Consider the following 20,973-nt stretch of genomic DNA (forward strand, 5'->3'; position numbering starts at 1 on the left):
CCAAATTTGAGCCAAAACCCAGAGATTGCCCAGCTTTTTATAGAATAAACTGAAATAGCTATCAACAACTAGGCATTGGTTGATAAACAGGAATAAGATTCTAGAAGGGAAGATTGAGAAATTTGGTTTTAATACAACAGGTACTTCTCGAGTTTCTATCATGTATCAGGCACTGGTGGTAGGCATGGAGATATAGCCGTGAGCAGGGCAGGCCCTATCTACTTCAAGGAACTTCTGTTCTGGTGAAGGTAACCAGTGATAAACCAAAAAATAGTACAGGCTGTAACCTGTGCTATTAAGGAAATGCACTGGGATGGATGCATGTAAGTTTTAGTTAGGGTAGTAAGAGAAGGCCCCTACACAGAGATGGTGTGCTGTGAGATAAGGATGAAGAGGCCTGGAAGGAGCATTCTAAGCAGAGGGAACAGCAAGTTCAAAGGCCCAGGGGCAGGAAGAAGACGTTAGCTTGCTCCTAGAATTGCAAGCGAATCAGGGGACAGTGGTATGAGCGGAGATCAGCAAACAGTAGACAGAGCCATGTCACGCAGGACGGGCAGTCAGAGGGAGGGGTTTCAGCCTAAATTCTGAGCACGGTGGGAGCGTTTGAAGCACACGAATGCTGTCATCTGGCCTGTATTCACTTAAATATAAACTGGGAGAGAATGCATTATGGGGGGAGTCAGAAGCAGAAAGATGAATGAAAAATGTAGGTAGACTGTCCAAGTGACCATGACTGAGGGTGGAGGCAGGGCGATGGAGAAAGGTGTACAGATCAGAGATTTGTTTTTGAGTTCAGCCCTCAGGACTCCTGGTGACTGGTGGTTGGAATGAGGACGGGGTGGGAACGAGGAGGAGCCCTAGCGTTCTGCCTTTGGGAAGCAGTGTGTGATGGTGTTACTGAGAAGTGGAAGATGGTGGGGAGACAACTGTTTGGGGGGATATGTTAAAGGCCGTGTTTTGGATATGTTACATTTGAGGTTCCTGTGAGACATCCGTATCAATTGCTGTGTTCTGGAAATGCTGAGTATCAGTACACTAAAGTAACCAAATTGGGACTTAGATGATTGTTTTTTCCTACTTCTCGAATCAGTCCCTCTTTTCTTGAGACACCTCATTTTTAAAAAAATCTTAACTCTGCTTTCGGGATGCTGGTTATATGTGTGCTCTGCATTTCAGAGGTCTGAGCATTACATTACTATTAAAAAAAAAAAGGCACCACAAACCTCAAATATAGGTCATCACCAGACATGCCCAATCCCTTAATACAATTCTGAGGGCAGAATTGTATTGTCTAGCGGTCCATCTCTGTGCCCTTGTTATTGATTTCAGTCCAGCACGCCCAGCAGGTTCAAACCACAGCTTCACCTTCCCTGAAGTTTGCCGTTTGTACGAAATGCAAATAATGGTACTTGATTTCTCCTCTTCCTATGGCTTCGTATGCTTCAGGGGACTGGGTGAGGTAGACGATGAATGACCTACTTTCTCATGGGTTGATTAGACTCCTACAAGTGTCCTTTTTCCCTTTTGAAAGATATTATAGCATGTGTGCGCACACACGTGTGTGCGTGAGTGAGAGAGAGACAGGAGAGATGGCAGCACTAATGCCCTACAGAGGTACTCGGAAGTGCCTCCGAGTTCGGGGGCAGGTGTTTCTTTTATGCTAGGGATCAGCTCGAAGTATGGCCTTGCCGCAAGATAAGCGAAGGGCTGTCGCTGTTACAAATCTTGATAGCTTTGTGTGGCTCATGCCAAGGTCAAAGACTTTGAATAAATATAGATTAAAAGGACGTCTTGCTTCCTGGAAGGTATTTGACTCATTTAATTTAGCAAAGAAAAACTCAGAAAGGAGTACTTCATGCTTCGCTAATGAGGTTACCAGTCCTTTACTACCTACAAACTTCGGGAGAGCTTAATTATTCAGAAATATTCAGTCACTAAATTGTGACAGTTCTATGGCAATCATATCTTAACTGTCATCTCTGGCCCTACTTTGGGGGCTCTTGTCATCTGTCGCCTGCTCTATTAGGATACCTTTTCAGTGATCTTTGTGCCGGAACCTCACTCTTATCAGTCGCATAATCTCCACAGAGATCTAACACACAAATCTTCAAAACAGCCTCTAATGGCTTTTCATTATCTACAGATGAAAACTATACTCCGGACTTCTTACATTTTCAGTAGTGTGGTGGACTAGAGGCTCTGAAGAGCTTCGCGCTACAGGGAAAAAAACCCCAACAACCTAGATTCTGGATAAAAGATACCTTTTGATACATTGTTGGGATTTGGGGAACCAAAGGAAATCTCTAAGGCAAAACAGAACAAAAACCATGCCGTGTAAACCTGAGACCTGGAACCTCTTTGGAGCAGGGAGCTGAGAGCGTGAAGGACTGTAAAGACAGGTTTCCCTGAAGGCGAATGCTGACATCAGCACCCCTGAGCTGGCAGGGGGGGAGGAAGTGGAGCCTCGGACTTGGCCCTCAGTGGGACCCTCAAAGGGGGCTGCCCTGGCTTCCAGTGTGCAGTCCCAGCTCCTGACAAAAATACAGAGCCTTTTTGGGGGCCCCACTGAGACCCAAGACTCTTACAGATTAACCTCAAAACAAACACGATTTCACAGTCTGTGTTTGCCAGAAACACAAGGAATAAGCCTCCATGCTTGAGTCTATAAGGACGCACACAGCAGAATTCAGCCTCCAAGGATTTCAGGTGTGAACTATTAGCCACACAATATTAGCTGGCTGTGAGATATTTAAAGAAAAAGGAAAGGATGGAATCAGTGAGGGACAGATGACTAGACAAATTTGGAAAATAACCAAATAAAACTTTCAGAAAGGAAAAATAAAACTGGAAGTAAAAACTCAGTGGATATGAATGGATTCAACACTAGATGTGATAAGACTGATGTGACAATTGGTGAATTGGAATGTGTATCCAGAGAAATTCTCCAGAATGCAACAAAGAGGCCAAGAAGGTAGAAAATATTTTTTTAAAACTGAGACACAAATGATAAATGAAGTGTAGTGTGGCCAATTAGAGGCAACATTTGATGAGCTAATAGAAGATCATTTTTCCAGAACTGATGAAAGGCATGCATTCTAAGATACAGGGAGCACGATATATATACAAATAGGATAAATAACTACAAAAATCTGCAGACTCACGTGTTAGAATGAACATCTATAACACCGGAGGCATTGAGAAAGACAGATTATCTATGAAAGAATAAAAGAGAAGACTTCTCAACAAGAAACGAAGAAGACATGGAATATTGTCTGCTTTCTCAGGGAAAAATATCTGTCAACCTACAACAAGGTAGTCATTAAAGAACAAGAGTGAAATGAAGAGGTTTTCCAAGAAAAGATGTTTCAAATAAAAAGCGAGTTTTATCACCACGGAGTCCCAGTAAAAGAATTTGTAAACATTTATTTCAGGAAAAAGGAAATATTCCAGGAAGAAGGTCTGAAGACTGAGAAGAATAGTGAACAAAGAAATTGGTAGGAGCACCTGGGTGGCTTGACCCGTCGAGCATCTGACTTGATTTTGGCTCAGGTCATGATCTCCAGGTTGTGAGACCAAGCCCTGCATCAGGCTCAGCATTGGGCATGGACTCTGCTTGGGATTCTCTCTTTCCCTCTCCCTCTACCCCTCCCCACCAAGAGAACTTGGTAAATATGTATGTCAAATCTAAACAAATTAGCCTTTTTTTTTTTAAAAAGATTTTATTTATTTATTTGACAGGACAGAGATCACAAGTAGGCAGAGAGGCAGACAGAGAGAGGGAGGGGGAAGCAGGCTCCCAGCTGAGCAGAGAGCCCGATGCGGGGCTCGATCCCAGGACCCTGGTATCATGACCTGAGCCAAAGGCAGAGGGTTTAACCCACTGAGCCACCCAGGTGCCCCACAAATTAGCCTTTTAAAATTAATTGTAATATCTAATTTGTGGTGTTAGGAAAAGAACAAAAATGCTAGGTAACAATAGTGTGCAACTGAGGGAGGGTAGATTAGAGCTACAGGTTCCAAAGTCTCCAAATAAAAACTCAAGAGTGAGGTTACTGTATTAGCTTTAGACTCTGCCAGGCTACGTATGTGTATTAGAATGTTCAGTGGGACCCTTTCTGACTCTCTTTTGCTTTAGGTGTTAATAATAAAATAGATACCAGATATCCAGTCCATGTGTGGAGATTTTTAAAAAAATGGATGAAAACCTTCTCTGTAACTCTAGAGCCCCACCGTCAAAACACACACACACACACGCACGTGCACTCACACACACGCACATGTACACACATGTACACGCTCACACACACACATAGCAAGAGAGAGTTTGGAAGATTTTAAGGGGACAGTGTGGCGGGACAGAAAGAACCTGGGGAGGAGAGTTCTGCGGAGGAGGACTGTTGCCAGGCTTTGAGCAGGTAACCGGACCCCCTTCGGGGGAGGGGGGACACTGCCACTCACACCCAGCCCCAGGGAGAGAGGCTTTGACATATGCTTCCTGGAATTGGAGAACCAGCGCCTGACTCATGCCTGAGATTGTAGTCAGGATCTGACTCTGGCCTGGGAGAGAGACAAGCTGACCTGTAGCTTTGGAGGTGAGGCCGCTAGGGCCTGGCCTGTACCCCGCGGTTGATCAGAGTTAGTGCCGCACTGATGTGGGCCAGATGGGAAGAAAGCCACGGTGGTCATCTTGGGTCTTGTCCAGTAGGGCTGCCAGGAGAGCCGCAAGAGCCCTGCTGGAAGAGGCGGGAGGTCTGTGAGGACAGTGTCATGAGCAGGCAGCGGGATAGGGAATCTCATCCCCGCAAACCTTGGAGTCGCCCTCGGCTTGCTCTTAAAGCAGCTCCGTTTCTGGAATATATCGAGAAACTGGTCACCTCCCCCGCTCGTCCTGGTCCTGTTTACAGTTATCGCTCACACGGGGCCTGCAATGGTCTCCTTGCTCAGGACCTCTCCTTTCCCCGGATTCCCCGTTGACCTTTCTTCACTTAAAAGCCAAAGTGATTTTATTAAAAAGAAGTCATATCATTCCTTTGCTTAAAAACCCTCCAGGGACTTGTCATCTCACATAAGGTAGCTCTGATCTAGCTCCCAGCTTCCTTCCTAACTTCCCCTCCTGTCCCTTCTCCTCCCTGCTTCTTCTGCCACGATCTCTTAGACCCTGGGCTATCCCAGCGACGGCCAGGTGCCCTCCAGCCTCTGGGACCTGTGGTGACCCTTGTCTCCGACTGGAACGCCACCCTCCTCTACTCCACATGCCTTTCTTGCCCAGCTCCTTCGGCTTTCTGCTAAGCACCATCTTCCCAGGGAGACCTCCCACCCCACCCCACCCCGCTGGCCTGCTCATCCCCTGACCCTCCCCACGCCCTCCACCACTTCATTGTCCTCCCCAGAACTCATCACCATCTGGCGCACTGCGCACGAGTCTTTGGTTGTTAACAACTTTCTGCCCCTGTAATGCACGTCGTCACTGCGCTCCAGGACAGAAACTTTGTGATTTTGTTCAAGGTTGTATTTTTAGTTCCGAGGATGGTGTGTGCCACACCAACTGCTAAAAATCTTCTGAATGAGAGAGTGTAGGAAATGAAGGGCGCAGAGAGGGGAGGGACTAATCCAGCTGAAATGACACAGAGTCATCCTGTGACCAAAGACTGAAAAATGTTCATTGGAATTAGCAATGAAAAGGTCAGTGGTCCTCAGAGAGGACGGCTTCAGTCGACGAGTAGGAACGGAAGCCAGATTGTGGTGTTCTGAGGAGGCGAAAAGGAAGGAGGGAAATGAGTTCCTTGGTGGGAAATATTGGTTTCCAGTATGTTTGGGTGAGTGGAGTAGGAGACAGAGAGGCCCAGAGAAGTATTTAAAGTAAAAGAGACCAGGCACCTCTGTGAGCTGAGAGGAGAAAGCCAACAAAAAAAGGAGTTGAAGATTAGGAGAGGAGGCAACTTGGGTGGCGTTTCAGTGACACAGGTGACAGGACACGCCTGAACAGTCATAGGAAGTGTTTCTGACCCTCAAGACTGAGGGGAAGGGAGGGAGGAATGGTCGTAGACAGTAGTTCAGTTGGCTGGCAGGAGGATGAGAAGCTGAAACAAATCCTTTGAAAAACCTCTCTTTGCTTGAGGAATAGGGAAGATCATCTCCCAAAAATGAAAGAGAAAATGTCCAGTTGGCAAGGGTGCTCGAGGAGAGCAATGAAGGTTTGGAATTATCTTTGAGAGAAACGGGAGAGCAGAGGACAAGCAAAAGAGTTCCTGGACAGTCCTGAGGACCCATAGGATTGGAGACCATGAACTTAGAGTTGAGAGTTTTCCCCCAGGAGCAGTCAGTCACCTGGTGTTACAGGATTTTTTGTTCCCTTAGTGCCCGAGGTTCTTGGTCATGCCGCTTTGAAGAATGGAGAGGTAGCCCAGACTAAGAGTGGTGGGCAGCAGAGCAAAGTTTACGGAGCAAATGTATAAAGCTCCTGGAGGGGTGCCTGGGTGGCTCAGTCAGTTAAGCATCCGCCTTCAGTTCAGGTCATGATCTCAGGGTCCTGGGATCGAGCCCCCAGTCAGGCTCTGTGCCCAGCAGGGAGTCTGCTTCTCCCTCTCTCTCTGCCCTTCCCTCCACATTGGGCTCTCTCTCTCTCTCTCTCTCCTCTCTCAAATAAATTAAAAAAAAAAAATCAGGGGCACCTGGGTGGCTCAGTGGGTTAAAGCCTCTGCCTTCGGCTCAGGTCATGATACCAGGGTCCTGGGATCGAGCCCCGCATCTGGCTCTCTGCTCAGCAGGGAGCCTGCTTCCTCCTCTCTCTCTCTCTGCCTGCCTCTGCCTACTTGTGATCTGTCTGTCAAATAAATAAATAAATAAATAAAATCTTTAAAAAAAAATCATAAATAAATAAAACAAGCTCCTGGAGAGGGATGGGGCCCCGAGAGAGTTCCCCTCAGAGTTTCTAAGTTTAGGGCTTTTGGGGTTTGTTTGTTTTTTTTATAAAAGAGCTCTTTTGCAGAGCTATTTTAAGTAACCAGGCTGTGCTGAGTCGTGCCAATCAGGGCTCTGGTCACGTATCTGTCTACCTATTAGGATAATGGCTGCACATGGATGGTCTTTTGGGGCTGATATCTGGGGGTTTATGTCTTAACTGCTCCTTGCCCATGATATTGACAAGTGCTTTGTGGTTAATTGTTTCATTTTAGGATGATTTGCTGAAGTCACTTCTGCGATGGCTGCAAAGTAGAATGTTAGTGCGGGTCCTGTCTCAGCTGCAGAACAGGATGTCAGTGCTGTTTGATCTTGGCTGTCCCGACTCCATCTGTTCTTGTTGGGGACCCTGGCTCTGACACCCTAACTGTCCAGCTAATTCCTAACACTCGTAGGGGAGAAGATGAGGGGAGTCAGATGCGTGCCAGGCCCAAGGTGCTAGATGTTAACACTGAAAGTCACTGTGGGGAGCATGCAGCGGGGAGGTGCGTTAGGGAATGGTGTGGTTAGGGGGCTCCTTAGGGGTGCACTGGAGAACTTTCACATTCACTCCACAAGAGAGCCAGCATTTGGGTGCCTGCTGTAGAAAGGCTGTGGATGGCCATACTAGCCAAAGCAGTAGCCCCAGCCAGGAGATATGTGACTATAGCAGTGGCCAGACGAAAAGGAGATAGACACTTGTCTCTTACTCCCTTTCTCTGCTCTGACACTGAATAGAGCTGAGATCTGAGGAAGGAGCTTTGTCTCTTAAGTAGGTCAAAGACAACCTCCAGATGAGGGAAGGAAAGAGAACTAAAAGCAGGCCAGAGAGGGAGAGCAGCCAGCACAAAAGCCTAGGAGTGGGATAGCACCAGGGGTACGGGGACTCCTTCTAGTGATTCCGAACACCTGATGTGTGTTGGGGTGTGTCACTGGAGACCGGAAGGAAGGTTGCACTTAGACTGGGCATGACGTTAGTGTGAAAACACTCCATCCACTCTATCGCCTCAACTCACTCCCAGATTTTCTTTCGCTTTGATCTCTGTGCTGTATTTTTAAATATTTCTTTGTACCTATCTTCTGTTCTGTCTTCTTTTCAACTGGAGTTAATCTGCTGTTGAAGTCAGCAATTATTTTTTTAATTTCAGTTATTTATTTTTCATTTTTAGAAGTTCTACTTGGATTTTCTACTTGGTTTTGTTTTTATAATCTCTTTCTTATTCCTCACTCGTATTTTCAAGCTTGCATGTTTTTAAGCTTATTAATTATATCAATGGTTATTTTATCCTCTGTGTTTTGTAATTGAAATGAATTACCATGTCGGAAGACTTTGCCGGTGTAATTCTGGTGGCTTTTGTACTTGTAGGCACAGTGCATAGTACAGAGTCCGTCCTCAATATATTTGTTACATAAATGAACGAATGAAAATATGTGGGAGGTGTTGGAATAAAAAGAGCAAATGAAACATTAATAGGCAAATTACAGTATAGTGCTGTAAGTCATATTATAAAAATATAAGCAAAGAGCTTTAAGAATGAGGACAGTACACTGACTCTGCCTGAGAAAGAGAAATGGTATGTGTCCTCTTAGGTATTCAGTAAGGTATTTTCCAAAGGATATATGTTACATGATATAAGAAGTTGTCATAGGTGAGGTTTTTTTCTTGGCTTATTGTGGTAAATAGAGAATTTCTACTTCATGAGAGATAACACTTCATCTGAATTCACAGTTTAAATGATATTCTCAGGTTCATTGCAGTGTTGCAGACTTAGACATGACTTTATACCATATTGAAGTCAAGGTCAGTTACCAGTCTGTACTAATGAGGAAAATACTGAGAATGATAAGTCTTCATCTCTTCATCATCTCTCCGTAGAACATCAGTTCTCCTGGTCTCAAATACCACCTACTAGGAACAGCGGGCACAAAGGAGACCCATCATGCTTGTGGTCGACATACACAGGAATTTTCGGGGGGAGGGGAGAGTACCAGGTGTGCTCTGGTGCCCATCTGCTTCCAGTCAGGACTGCACGTGACGGGAACTCCTCAAGAGTTCTACCCCCTTCTTCGGATTACACCATATAACAATACCCAGGGCGCTGTCACATTTACTGTGTGCCGGGTACCACTTCAAGCATTTCCTATATTTAATTCTTGTCAAAGTTGAACCTCTGACCAATTTATCTTAATTTTGTATTCTCCAAGGGTGCCCTGTAGGTTTTATTGGCATCTTAAGGTTTGGTCTAATGGTCACAGACACTTGTGCCTTCAGGCACCCGCTCATCTCCTCCAGCCTGGCGTGTGCTCTGTAAAGCAGCAGACCCTCCCATGCCAGAGATCAGTTTCCATCTCAACCCTAGCCCAAGCAACAGGAAATATGGCGCTAGGTAACAATCACTGGCTTCCCAAAGACATGTTCAGCTTCAGTTTTTATAATGATAATCTATTAAGGGAAATTATGATTTTTATTGTTGGTGAAACCATAACTATGATATAAAATTTAAAAATGAGCATCTGGTACCCATTTTACAATCCATTCTTTATGATCCATTTTCATGGCCTGAAAGTCTTCAGCTGTCCTACTTGAAGAGGTTTTTAAAGCACCTTTAAATGTGCCCATATCTCTATTTTCTTATGAGAAGTTAAGCCATTATCTTCAATTTATATTGAAGTAGTAATTATACTTGCTATATTTCATAGCCACATTTTCCAAAATAGTTTTTAAACTTGGTTTCAGTATATTCTGCAGTTAAATGTGATGATGTATGATGAAATGAAATTTTCAAAAATCTACAACTGTGCACACACACACACACACACACATTTAACACAGATCAGAGGGAGATCTAACTTAATATGATTATTTGGAGTTTCATGCATATCCTGTAGGAAAGATATATTAAGATTGCCATCGTCATGTCAAACACGTTACTCAAGTCTCACATTCAGTATCCATTTTAAGTTAGTGGTTTGTTTACGTTAAACCAATATATTAATGAGTAATTCGAATCAGCCCTCTATATTAATAATTTATAGCTGTGGCATCTTGGCAAAATGGACTTCTTATCATCAGATCCTATTTCCTTTGATTAACATAACTGCAAAAGTAGAAGTTCCTTTGGTGTTACACATTTTTAAACTACAGAAAGACATATTTTGGCATCCATCTTTTGTCAGGCTTGCCAGCTCTCTGCTTTGTAGCTGTAATTGGATCCAATGTATCAGACCAACAGGAGAATTGATCACAGCAATAGCTCTGCTGGAATTAACACCCATTATTAGATTCACAATATAATGGAATATAAAATAATATGCGATGATTATAGTACCTGAAATAAGGCAGTGGAATTATTGAAAAATGAAAGAGAGTTACCAGTATAGAATGTTCCTATCTGTAGGCAAATTCTCTTAACTCAGAATTAAATCCAATGTTCCCTTTCAAGAATGATTTCATCATCATCTCCAAACGAGCAAAAACATTTTCAGTACCTTCAACAGCATAGCTCTTCTCTTTTGTCCTCCGGCTCAAAGCATGGAGAGGTGTTGTTGGTTTTTTGGGGGGGGGGGGGGGGGTTTGTGTTTTTTTTTTAAACCTCCTTACTTCAGGCATTTTAGTGATAGTCTGTATTTAAATTTGCAGCCTGATGTCTTATACAGGGAATAAGCTTCTTCCTAAAGGTAACTATCAAGAGTCATCAAACCGGCTTTACAAAGACTGATGTTTCAAGGTCCTATTTTACATTAATCAAGGATATTGGCAGGTGTAAAGCATTGTACAATAAAGAAAACTGGGTACAGTCTCATAATTTAATACTGAGCTTCTCAACCAGGAGTCTGCCAGATAGATACTTGAGAACAAAGCTCTTTGACATTCAGGTTTAAATTGAAAGAAAATGAGAAACCAGATAAAGCAAGCCAACCAAATTAATTCACTCTGTAGTCCTCTCTGCTTTTGAGTGGAATTCAGAGAAATTCTCTCCCAGAGAAAGTTGGGAGGCCCTCGTGAAACAATTGCTTTAGTGTTTACAGACTATACATTTATGTGTTTTGCGTTCAACCATATAGAAATAATATTTATTGCTGTTCTCCAGAAAATCCCCAGGAGTTCCTATGGGCTTCAGAAAATTTTCCAAGAATGTTGTGCATTCTTTATATGGACTCAAGAAAACATCTACCCCATAGCCCTTCCTGGGAGGAGACAAATAGGCAAAGATACCTGGGCCAGTTGTATACTTAACTCAGTCCTCCTCCACATGGACCTACATCTCCAAATGTGGCACCAGGGACAAAAGGAGTGACCCCTCAGGGTAAACACCGGTCACTTCCCTGCTAGGGACCATTAGAAAAATTGTCAGTGAAGAAGTACTCGGTACAGCAGATTCTACCACACATTTTATTTCTTCTTTGCCCCTAGTAAAAAGAGCATTGATTTAGAATTCAGGAATCGGAGGCTCTACCCTTCCTGATCCTGGAAGTCTCAGGTTCTCGTGTATATCACAAAGGGGCTGAATTAGGATGTCCCCAGGACTTATTTCTCAACAGTTGAGTTTATTTTAATGACCATACCATCCATATAATGGATCATTGAACTGGCATTTATCAAATGACTGTCACATACTCTGCTAGTACCTTATGGGTTGAGCAAGTTGGAGAAGATGTGTGCCCCGAAGGAGTTTGCAGTATACTGGAGGTGACATACCTGTAAACAAGAAATTATAATGAATCATAAGCAACAAATTTGTTTACTGCTACTACAGAGCTTAGGACAGTGCCGGTCACATCCTTGTACTTAATAAATAGCTGTCAGATGGGGGACTAATATTTGAAATAAGTGAAAAATATGAATATCCACATTGTATTATGCAAAAACAAAGAAAAGAGGGATTCGTTTTAGCGTGGAGGATAAAGGCTTCACAAAAGAAGTAGTATTTCCATTGAGTTTAGACAAATGAAACAATTTTGGATAGAGGAGAAGGGTAGGGATAAAGGATATTCTAGGCTAAGGGAGCAGCATGAACAAAAACAGAGAGATAGGTAAATGTATGTCTACCTAATGGACATCACCTTGGAAATTGGAAATCACATATAAAGAAGGGGAAGAACATTTCAGGCACAAAAAAAGTGTGGGTGAAAGCTTGGTAGGAAGAGGAAACATGATAAATTTGAAGAACTGAAAGAAATTAAACATGGTAAGGACAGGTTTAGGAAGAATTGTGCTACAAAATGGGGCAGCAAAGCAGAGGTGTGGTCTGTGGTGTCCTGGCCCCAGTGTCGCAAAGCTAGGAGACAATAGCTTTATAACTGGCCCAGCCTATCCACTGGCTACTCAGCATCCATCCACATTCTTCTATGTATGTTGGAACATCCAGACAACAAAAACATCTCTCACTGTTTGTCCGAATGAAGAGATCCTCTCCCCGAAATAAAAAGGCACAAAGTGCTCACCCTCCTCTTCCTGAAACTTTCTGGAGTTCGGTGGTAGGAATTGACTTTTTTTCACATTGCCTTCCCCTCTACAGTGTTTTGGGTTTTGGTTGCTTACTCCATCAGCTGTCCCTTTTCTAACAATTTGTTAACATCTCCCATCTTCTCTTGTCCTCTCTTCTCTCCTGTTCTATTTGCCCTTCTAGGTTTATACCTCTTTGTTCCACTTCTGTCATTTCGGTGGGTTTTGGGGAAGGAAAGGTAATAAATGAATATATCTTGTAGTAGTGCTGTGAATGCCCCACCCGGTATTCTCTGGGCCTGCCTCTGAGGACTACTGCAGTCCTGGTGTCCAGTTCCCATATGCCCCAAGAGTGCCTATGTTTCCCAAGTTCTCAACCAGAGTTTCCTCTAGAGCCCAGAGACTTGTTCAGCATAAGCACAGGACAGCCTGGAAGGGCTACCGATTTATTATTCATGGGGGCAACACTCAACCAGTGAAGGCGAGAGACTGCTTCCCATTCCTGAAAGGACAGCTTTGCAGCAGGATCAAACCTCTTTTTTGCCCACTATGGTCATCTGGCCATTAATACACTCTATTGACTTTATCCCTATTTTGTTTGACCTTTCCCACTCCTTGATGCGTGCTCTTGGGATCAGTGCCCAGATCAGCTACCTGGGTCCAAGTCTGTTTCTCAAAGACTGCTTCTGGGGGAACCCAATCTGAAACATGTTCAGTTTACGTTATTATACAAACATATTCTTTTATGTTCACTCACTTATTGAGAAACTGCAATCCCTTAGACATTATGAAATTGAACTGGTAACTTGTATTATTAGTTATTTCTATTGTTTGTCAGACATATAATTTTTTTTAAGATTTTATTTACTTATTTGGCAGAGAGAGAGATCACAAGTAGGCAGAGAGGCAGGCAGAGAGAGAGCGGGGAAACAGGCTCCCCGCTGTGCAGAGAGCCCAACGTGGGGCTCGATCCCAGGACCCTAAGATCATGACCTGAGCTGAAGGCAGAGGCTTAACCCACTGAGCCACCCAGGTGTCCCTGTCATACATATACTTTTGTGTGCATATACGTATGTATATGCAAGAATGTATATATATTTTACCTATCTACCTATACAAAATCCACACTTGATCTTACGTTCAATGACAGTAGAAACTATGACTTGCACTTAGGTATGGCTCCAGAGTCTAATATAGTCCAAAGCGAACAGAGCTCTATAGACTCTATAGAGCATATAATTAGTGGGAAAAATGAATTTGTAAAAAAAAGAATTTACAGAAACGAATATTTACTATGCAGAGAAGGGAAGGATTTGGTAGACGTGATTAGAAATAGTTTCTAGAAGTAGTTGAGATGGACTTTGAGAAGTTGGTAGGGTTAAAAATAGATAAAGGAAGGGGAGGGCATTCCATGGTGGCGTGCAGGGTGAGAAAGCGATGGTAGTAAAGATAAAGAGCCATGGAGAATGAAACTAAAGGGACCTGAATGAATGTGGGATATGTGAGTGAGGAAGAGAGCACCTGACCAGAGGCTAGTTTCCTGTTGAGCAGCGATAGAAAACAAGCAATAGAATAACAATAATGGGAAAAGAAGAAATGGCTGAAGGTGATCAAAAGGTACAAACTTCCAGTCATAAAATAAGTCGCGGGGATGTAATATACAGCATGGTGACTGAGGTTAACAGCGCTGTGTTGTATATATGAAAGTTGCTTAGAGAGTCTTAAAAGTTTTCATCACAAGAAAAAGCTATATAACTGTAGTGGATGTTAATGAGATTCAGTATGGTGATCATTTTACAACACGCATCACATCACTATGTGGTGCACTTGAAACCAATGCAGTTATATGTCAACTGTAGCTCAATTTAAAAAAAGAAACAGTAAAACGAAGTTATTATTAGTTGGAAGGCAGCAGAGGTTTCTAGATAATATGTATATAAATGGAAATCAAGTTGGAGGGTTTTCAGTGGGTCCATTGATGAAGAATGAAGCTATTGGTCAGGGCCATGCTCCCCAGAAACTGGAAGGATTGGCCAGGAGAGCATTTGCAAGATACTAGCCTGCCACCTTCCACTTGGCATTTAGCAGCTCGCCAAACCCTGTGGTACGGCTGATGCCCACACCTAATCCTCCAGACCTTGTAGAGCCCGTGCAGGTGGGGTAGACTCTCTTCACTCAGTATCTGCCTCAGCAGGTACGTTAGTTTTCTGAAGTGACTATAACCAAAAAGAAAAGGAAAGGAAAAACAAAACAAAACAAAACAAAACAAAGAAGCAGCAATGGAAGGCCTTTAAAGCCCAAGAAATTTAGACTTTGTCACTGGAACAAGAGGGAGTTTTTGAAGGATTTGTGAATATTAACTACAACTAAAGCAGTGGCGGGACTGTGGAGGATTGGCTGCGCTTGTCACCCCGGAAGGGGTGGAGCAAGGAGGCGGCAGAGACCCCGTGAAGCTTTCTCTAGACTCTTAGGCCTCTTCCACCTTCTAGTTAAGGAAACATTTTCCTCTGTCATCTGCTCTGCATTTAAAATCATTATTTTTGAATTGTTGTCATGCTTTCTTCTTTTAGATGATAGTGTTTTGTTCATTAAAAAGATTATGGTTTAGGGGCACCTGGGTGGCTTAGTCGGTGCAGCCTCTGCCTTCAGCTCAGGCCGCGATCCCAGGGTCTTGGGATCAAGCCCCACATCAGGTTCCGTGCTCATCAAGGAGTCTGCTTCTCCCTCTCCCTCTGCCCCCAGCTTGTTTTTTCTCTCTGTCTCAAATAAATAAAACCTTTAAAAAAAAAAAAAAAGATTGCCAGCTTAAAAAACAAAGTCTAGGGACACCTGGGTGGCTCAGTTGGTTAAGCATCTGCCTTCGGTTCAGGTCATGATCCCAGAGTCCCAGGATTGAGTTCCGCATTAGGCTTCTTGCTCAGCGGGGAGCCTGCTTCTCCCTCTGCCTGCTACTCTCCCTGCTTGTGCTTTTTCCCTCTATGACAAATAAATAAATAAAATCTTTAAAACAAACAAGCAAACAAACAGAAAGTCTAAGCAATCAGAAGACTGTGTTCTTTTCTTCCTGGACAATTGGGAAAGGGGGTGGATAGACTTCCGTCTGGTTTGTCTCATTGATTTTTTTTTTTTTTTTTTTTTGAGAGAGAGAGAACCAAGCATGAGTGGCTGGGGTAGGGGCTGGGGGTCAGACGGAGGGAAAGAATCCCAAGCAGACTCTATACCCAACCTGATGCAGGGCTAGACCTCACAACCCTGAGATCATGACCTGAGCCAAACTCAAGAGTCGGATGCTTAACCTACTGAGCCACCCAGGTGCCCTGTCTCATTGAATTTTAAGATAATTCTTTCTTTTGTAATTTTAAGTTTCTGTACTAAACATTAACATGATGGCCAGGGGCACCTGGTTGGCTCAGTGGATAGAGCATGCGACTCTTGACCTCGGGGTCATGAGTTGGAGCCTGACGCTGGTATAGAGATTACTTAAAAAAATAATAATAAAGTAAAAAGATGGCTATACAGATAAGCTTATACATCCTAGCTTTGAGATTTAGATTGAGTGTTATTACGAATATTTCCATCAGAAAGTCATTGTCATTCTGAGTTATTTTACTTTACCTATTGTTAAATTTTAAGATGATTCTGTTACAATAGAAAATGCTTTTCCCCCATTTTTCTCAAATGTAAAATGGAAATCAATGGAGAAATTTTTGACTATAATTAACTTCAAAGAATGCTTTTATGGAAATATGGTGATGTACACATGTACTTGGGAATACCATAAATCTAGCTTTCTACCAGGAATATATTAGTATTTTTTAAAAGATTTTATTTTATTTATTTATTTGACAGAGATCACAAGTAGGCAGAGAGGCAGGCAGAGAGAGCGGGGGAAGCAGGCCTCCTGCTGATCAGAGAGCCCAATGTGGGGCTCGATCCCAGGACCCTGAGATCATGACCTGAGCCAAAGGCAGAGGCTTAACCCACTGAGCCACCCAGGCACCCTTATATTAGTATTTTTTTAAAGATTTTTAAAATTTATTTATTTGAGAGAGAGAGGGAGAATGAGCAGGGGGGAGGGGCAGAGGGAGAGCCTGATGACGTGGGGCTCAGTCCCAGGACTCTGAGATCATGACCCATGTAGGAGCCCCTTATGAGATGAGAGTGGGCAAAAGGAAGATTATTATTTTTTTTTTTTCCTTTATCCTTGTGCTTTGATTTGTTCTTTTCCTCAACAGGCATTCACTGAACACATCCTAGGGGCCGTGCTTTTAAGGAGCACAAACAGGACTCCTACTAATGTCTCTTCAGGGCCCTGTTCTCCGGTCGGGCCCAGACCAGGGAGAGACGAGATGAAATGTATTGATGACTCACAGGGCTCCGAACAGGGCGTGGTTAAGAAAGACCAAAACAGGATAGGGCAAGGAAAGGATTAGGACAGGAGAACGTGAAACTCGAATTGAGTCTGCAAAGATGAGAAAGCTTGCAACTGAGAGGGTTGGATAAAACCCAATTCCTGACAGAGGCGGTGAGGTCCAGTGCTGGGGCATCCTAGCAGCCCTTTTGCCCAGGCTGACCTCCGACGGTGGATGAAGAGGGGAAGGAAGGTTTTTAGAGCGAAAGGAAATTTGTTTTTCTTTAAAAACTCAGAGCCTGACCGTAATGGTGACAGCAGATAAACGTGCGTTGTGAGGGAGGTTATGATGTCAGCCATTGACAGTGGGTTACACAGTTCCTGTACCCTCTTCTCTTCTGGGAGCTTCAAATGTTTCATCTTCCTTTTGCCCACTCTCGTCTCGTTATGCCTCTCATTTCATCAACTCTATGTCTTAAAATAATTCTCTTTTCTTCCATATCCAGCTTCTGGAGAGCAAAGCCCTAGCACTGAATGTTGATAGCAATTGGCATCCAGAAATTTGGACCAGGCTCATAATTTATAGATTCAATAGATCTTTCTGTATCAGACCCACCTTAAATATCTGTTCCTTTCAATTCCTTCTATTTATAATAGATATTACTTCTCCGTTGCATTCCAGGTCCTTTGTTATAGTCTAGGTACACGTGGTGATAGGAATGAATGAAATGGACAAAGATTCTGACTTAATGGAACTTACATTTTGGTAATCACAATAGCGGCTCTGAAAGATTGCTCTCCCGCGTAGACAAAGGGTTTATTAAAATTAGGCTGCTACCTAAAGTTGGGTTTTCTTTCATGGGCCCTGCATAGACACTGGGACAAGAAGACTTTTTTTTTTTTTTTTTTTTTTTTATTTATTTGACAGTGAGAGAGAGAGAACAAGCAGGGGGAGCAGCGGGCAAAGGGAGAGGGAGGCTCCCCACTGATTAAGGAGCCCGATACAGAGCTAGATCCCAGCACCCTGGGATCATGACCTGAGCTGAAGTCAAACGCTTAACTGACTGAGCCACCCAGGTGCCCCAAGAAGACATTTTCTTTCTGTTACAGGGGAAAAGACTTTTTTTTTTGGTAGCTGGAGGTTCTATAGGGATAGACCAGTATGATGTGGCATATTTTCTCTAGTTTATCTTGTAAAAGACGAATGTTTGAAGGTACTAAAAATATAGTGGTTTCAGAGACAGATAAGTGGGTGAAGTGAGAAATATTTAAAGACAAGTTATTTGAAGCTTTCCTTGTCTTGTGCTTCAGTGAGGAGAGAGAGAGAAACGGCCACCAAATGACTAAGACATCAGTAATCACCGGGGTATACTTGCCATAGGCAGGAGAGAAACATAGTAAGAAAGTAGAAACAACTAAACAGAGAATCCTGTTATGGCATTAAAAAATCTGATTTATTAAAATTGCAAGAGATTTGGGAGCGTCTGGCTGGCTCAGTCAGTGGAGCCTGAGCCAGGATCATGAGTTTGAGCCCCACATGTGGTGTAGTTTACTTCAAAAAAATAAAAATTTAAAAAATATAAAAAAGTAAAATTGCAATGGACTTGGAATAGAATATTTTCTGCTGTATTTTTTGACCATAGTTTTTACTTGTTATTTTACAGATGCTGTGCCTGCTGCCTCAGCAAAGAGCCCATCTGGGCAGACAAATGTGAGTTTGGACAAGAAATCGGACAGTACCATTACAAATACTGTAACCGAACACCCTTCGCAAATGCGTCTAGAAAAGAAGTCAGTTGCAAAAAGTTTTGAAACGTTGACAACCCTACCGTCATTTCAGTCACCGGATAAAGAGGAGTTTATCAGCCTTAATTTAAGGGTGTCAAAGTCAGAGTCTACTTTCTACAACCAGGCCTCTGTAGAGACACTTTACGTCTCTCCCTCATTTAAAACATTTAACCCAGTGAAGGAGATTCTAAGCGGTAAGGACTTTCAGAAGCCAACCCAGTCCAGCATTATTCAATTGGACGAGGAAAACCTCAAGTCTGTGACCACATGGGGTGAGTCTACACACACACACACACACACACACACACACACACATCCTTCTTCTGAAGCATTCATCTGTTACTTCTCTGTGCTTTCTGCCCCTGTTTTTGGTTCTCCCCATCCAGTGGTATTAAAATGTATGTGCCAGAGTGAGGGACTTCTTCGTTGGGAAAACACCCCTTTTATTAAAGATCTGAGAGGCACTTCGTCACTCGGGGCTCCAAGTGCTTGGTTGAAGTACAGGTTCTGAGCGATTCTAATGCCAAACAAATTAGAAAGAACTAGCATTAAATAATAGCTTCCTGTTAGACATTTAGGTTACTTATTAAGAGACTGTATAAAAAAGAATTATTTATTACGTCTATTGCTGTGTATACACACAATATATGTGTGTGCATGTGTACATGTGGCCTTTTTTAAAGGGCTGTACTGATTGCAAAACAGTGGTGGAGAATCTCTTCCCTTTTCTGTCCTATAAAACATTCAAAGAGTTGCAATATTCTTGAGCCTGGATGGTAAAGGGTAGAGCCAGTTGGGAATCCAGGTTGGTGGCTGTCAGTTATCCTACCTTGTATAATTCTGCTTGCTTCTTTAAAGTTAATTAGTAAAATAATAATTTGTTTGCTCATGCATTTTGCGAAGACTAAGTCGTTTTATTAGTTCTTATGTATAATAATGCTGACTAACTCATATAAATATTAAGTTTTTAATATAAATATTCTAAACTGCCTCAAACTGAGGTCAAAAGTGCCATATATGTACAAACAATGGCAGCCAATACTCTGAGGCTAAAGAAATTTATCTCAGTGTTAGTAAGTCAATGAATGACAGCAGATTCTCCTTGCTGTCCTTTCCAGAACTTGGGGGACCGAATAGCCTAAAAATGAACCGATTCTTAGTTTTGTCACCAAATTAACCGTTTTGCAGAGACTGCCGATGTGGAAACCATGCCGTGCTGGTCACAGTGACTGTGATGGTTTTGGTGCATGGCTGTCCACTGGGAAGTTGTTACTTTGACTTCATCTCTTCCACAAATACCCCCCCAAAAGTTCATTGAAAATAGTTTTTGGCCATTGCCTGTGTACCAAGTACACTTAGTTATGAAAATTAGCTGAGAGTTCCTCTAAAGCCAGTTAGCAAGGAAGACTTGCTTCTGTTTATAATGAAGTACATAGTATTGTTCTAACCTTCCCATGGACAATGCTGGTTGAAGCTGGAAAACTAAAAGCTGGTCTAAAACCCTGTAACAACCAAGGTAGAAAACACAGAATGGGTTAGGACCCTCCAGAAAAGGACTGTGATGTTGTGATATAATGAGTAATGTGTATTTGGTCTTCATCCCTGGCTCCTGGCACAGAGCTCCAAAAACCCTTGGAATTTCCTGAGTGATAGGGGCGAGAAGAATTATATTTTTGTTATTTGTAGTAAGCCCCTTCCTTCCCTTTCTGAGTTTATGCTGAGGTGACACTTGGAGGTTGGGTGCTGGTTGCCAGGGTAACCAGTCAGGTGGTGAGAGGTTTGGAACTTTTCTCCCCACCCCCTGACCTCTAGGGATGTTGTGTTATTCACCCAGGGCCAGTGATTTGATCAATCATATCTCTATAATGGAACCTCCATAAAAAGCCTCAGACTGTGGGGTTTAGACAGCTTCCTGGTTGGCGAACACCTGAAGTTTCTGGGAGGGTGATGTACCCAGAGAAGGCAGGAAGCTCTGGGCCCCTTCCCAATACCTTGCCCTGCTCATCCTTCCCATGGGCTGTTCTGAGTTGTGTTCTTTATAATAAACCACTAATAGAAAGTAAAGCACTTTCCTAAGTTCCACGAGCCATTGTAGCGAATTATCAGACCCAAGGAGGGGATCATGGGATCCCTCAACTTATAGACAGCAGGTCAGAGATATGGGAAGCGTGGACTTTTGATTGGCATCTAAAGTACAGGGCAGTCTTGAGACTTGAGTCTTGAGATTAAGGAATTGAGCCCTTAATCTCTGGGTCTGCACTAACTCTGGGTAGTGTCAGAGTGGAGTGAAATCGTAGGACACCCAGGTGTCCTATACATGTCTCTGTCACATACAGAGAATGAGAGAAATCCTTGTGTGTAAAACCCACACATTTGGCATCAGGAGTGGTGTGAATGAAGTAGGAAACTAGTTTACTTTTAGTTGGTCCCACATTCACCTCAGTTTTCC

The 20,973-nt window shown here is 43.1% G+C and overlaps 1 protein-coding gene across 1 annotated transcript in view; it reads left to right on the forward strand.

The window, feature by feature from the left end:
- The window catches only part of LOC111157446 (ENTH domain containing 1), a 101,622-nt gene that overhangs the window by 71,921 nt on the left and 8,728 nt on the right, over positions 1-20,973 (forward strand). Inside the window, exon 6 of the mRNA XM_022518848.1 lies at positions 18,401-18,796. Coding sequence (XP_022374556.1) covers positions 18,401-18,796 — 396 coding nt within the window. The remainder of the gene's footprint in view (positions 1-18,400; positions 18,797-20,973) is intronic.

The sequence above is a fragment of the Enhydra lutris genome, unplaced genomic scaffold (genome assembly GCF_002288905.1).
Source record: "Enhydra lutris kenyoni isolate GAN:26980312 unplaced genomic scaffold, ASM228890v2 scaffoldscaffold55, whole genome shotgun sequence".
Taxonomy (NCBI): Eukaryota; Metazoa; Chordata; class Mammalia; order Carnivora; family Mustelidae; genus Enhydra; species Enhydra lutris.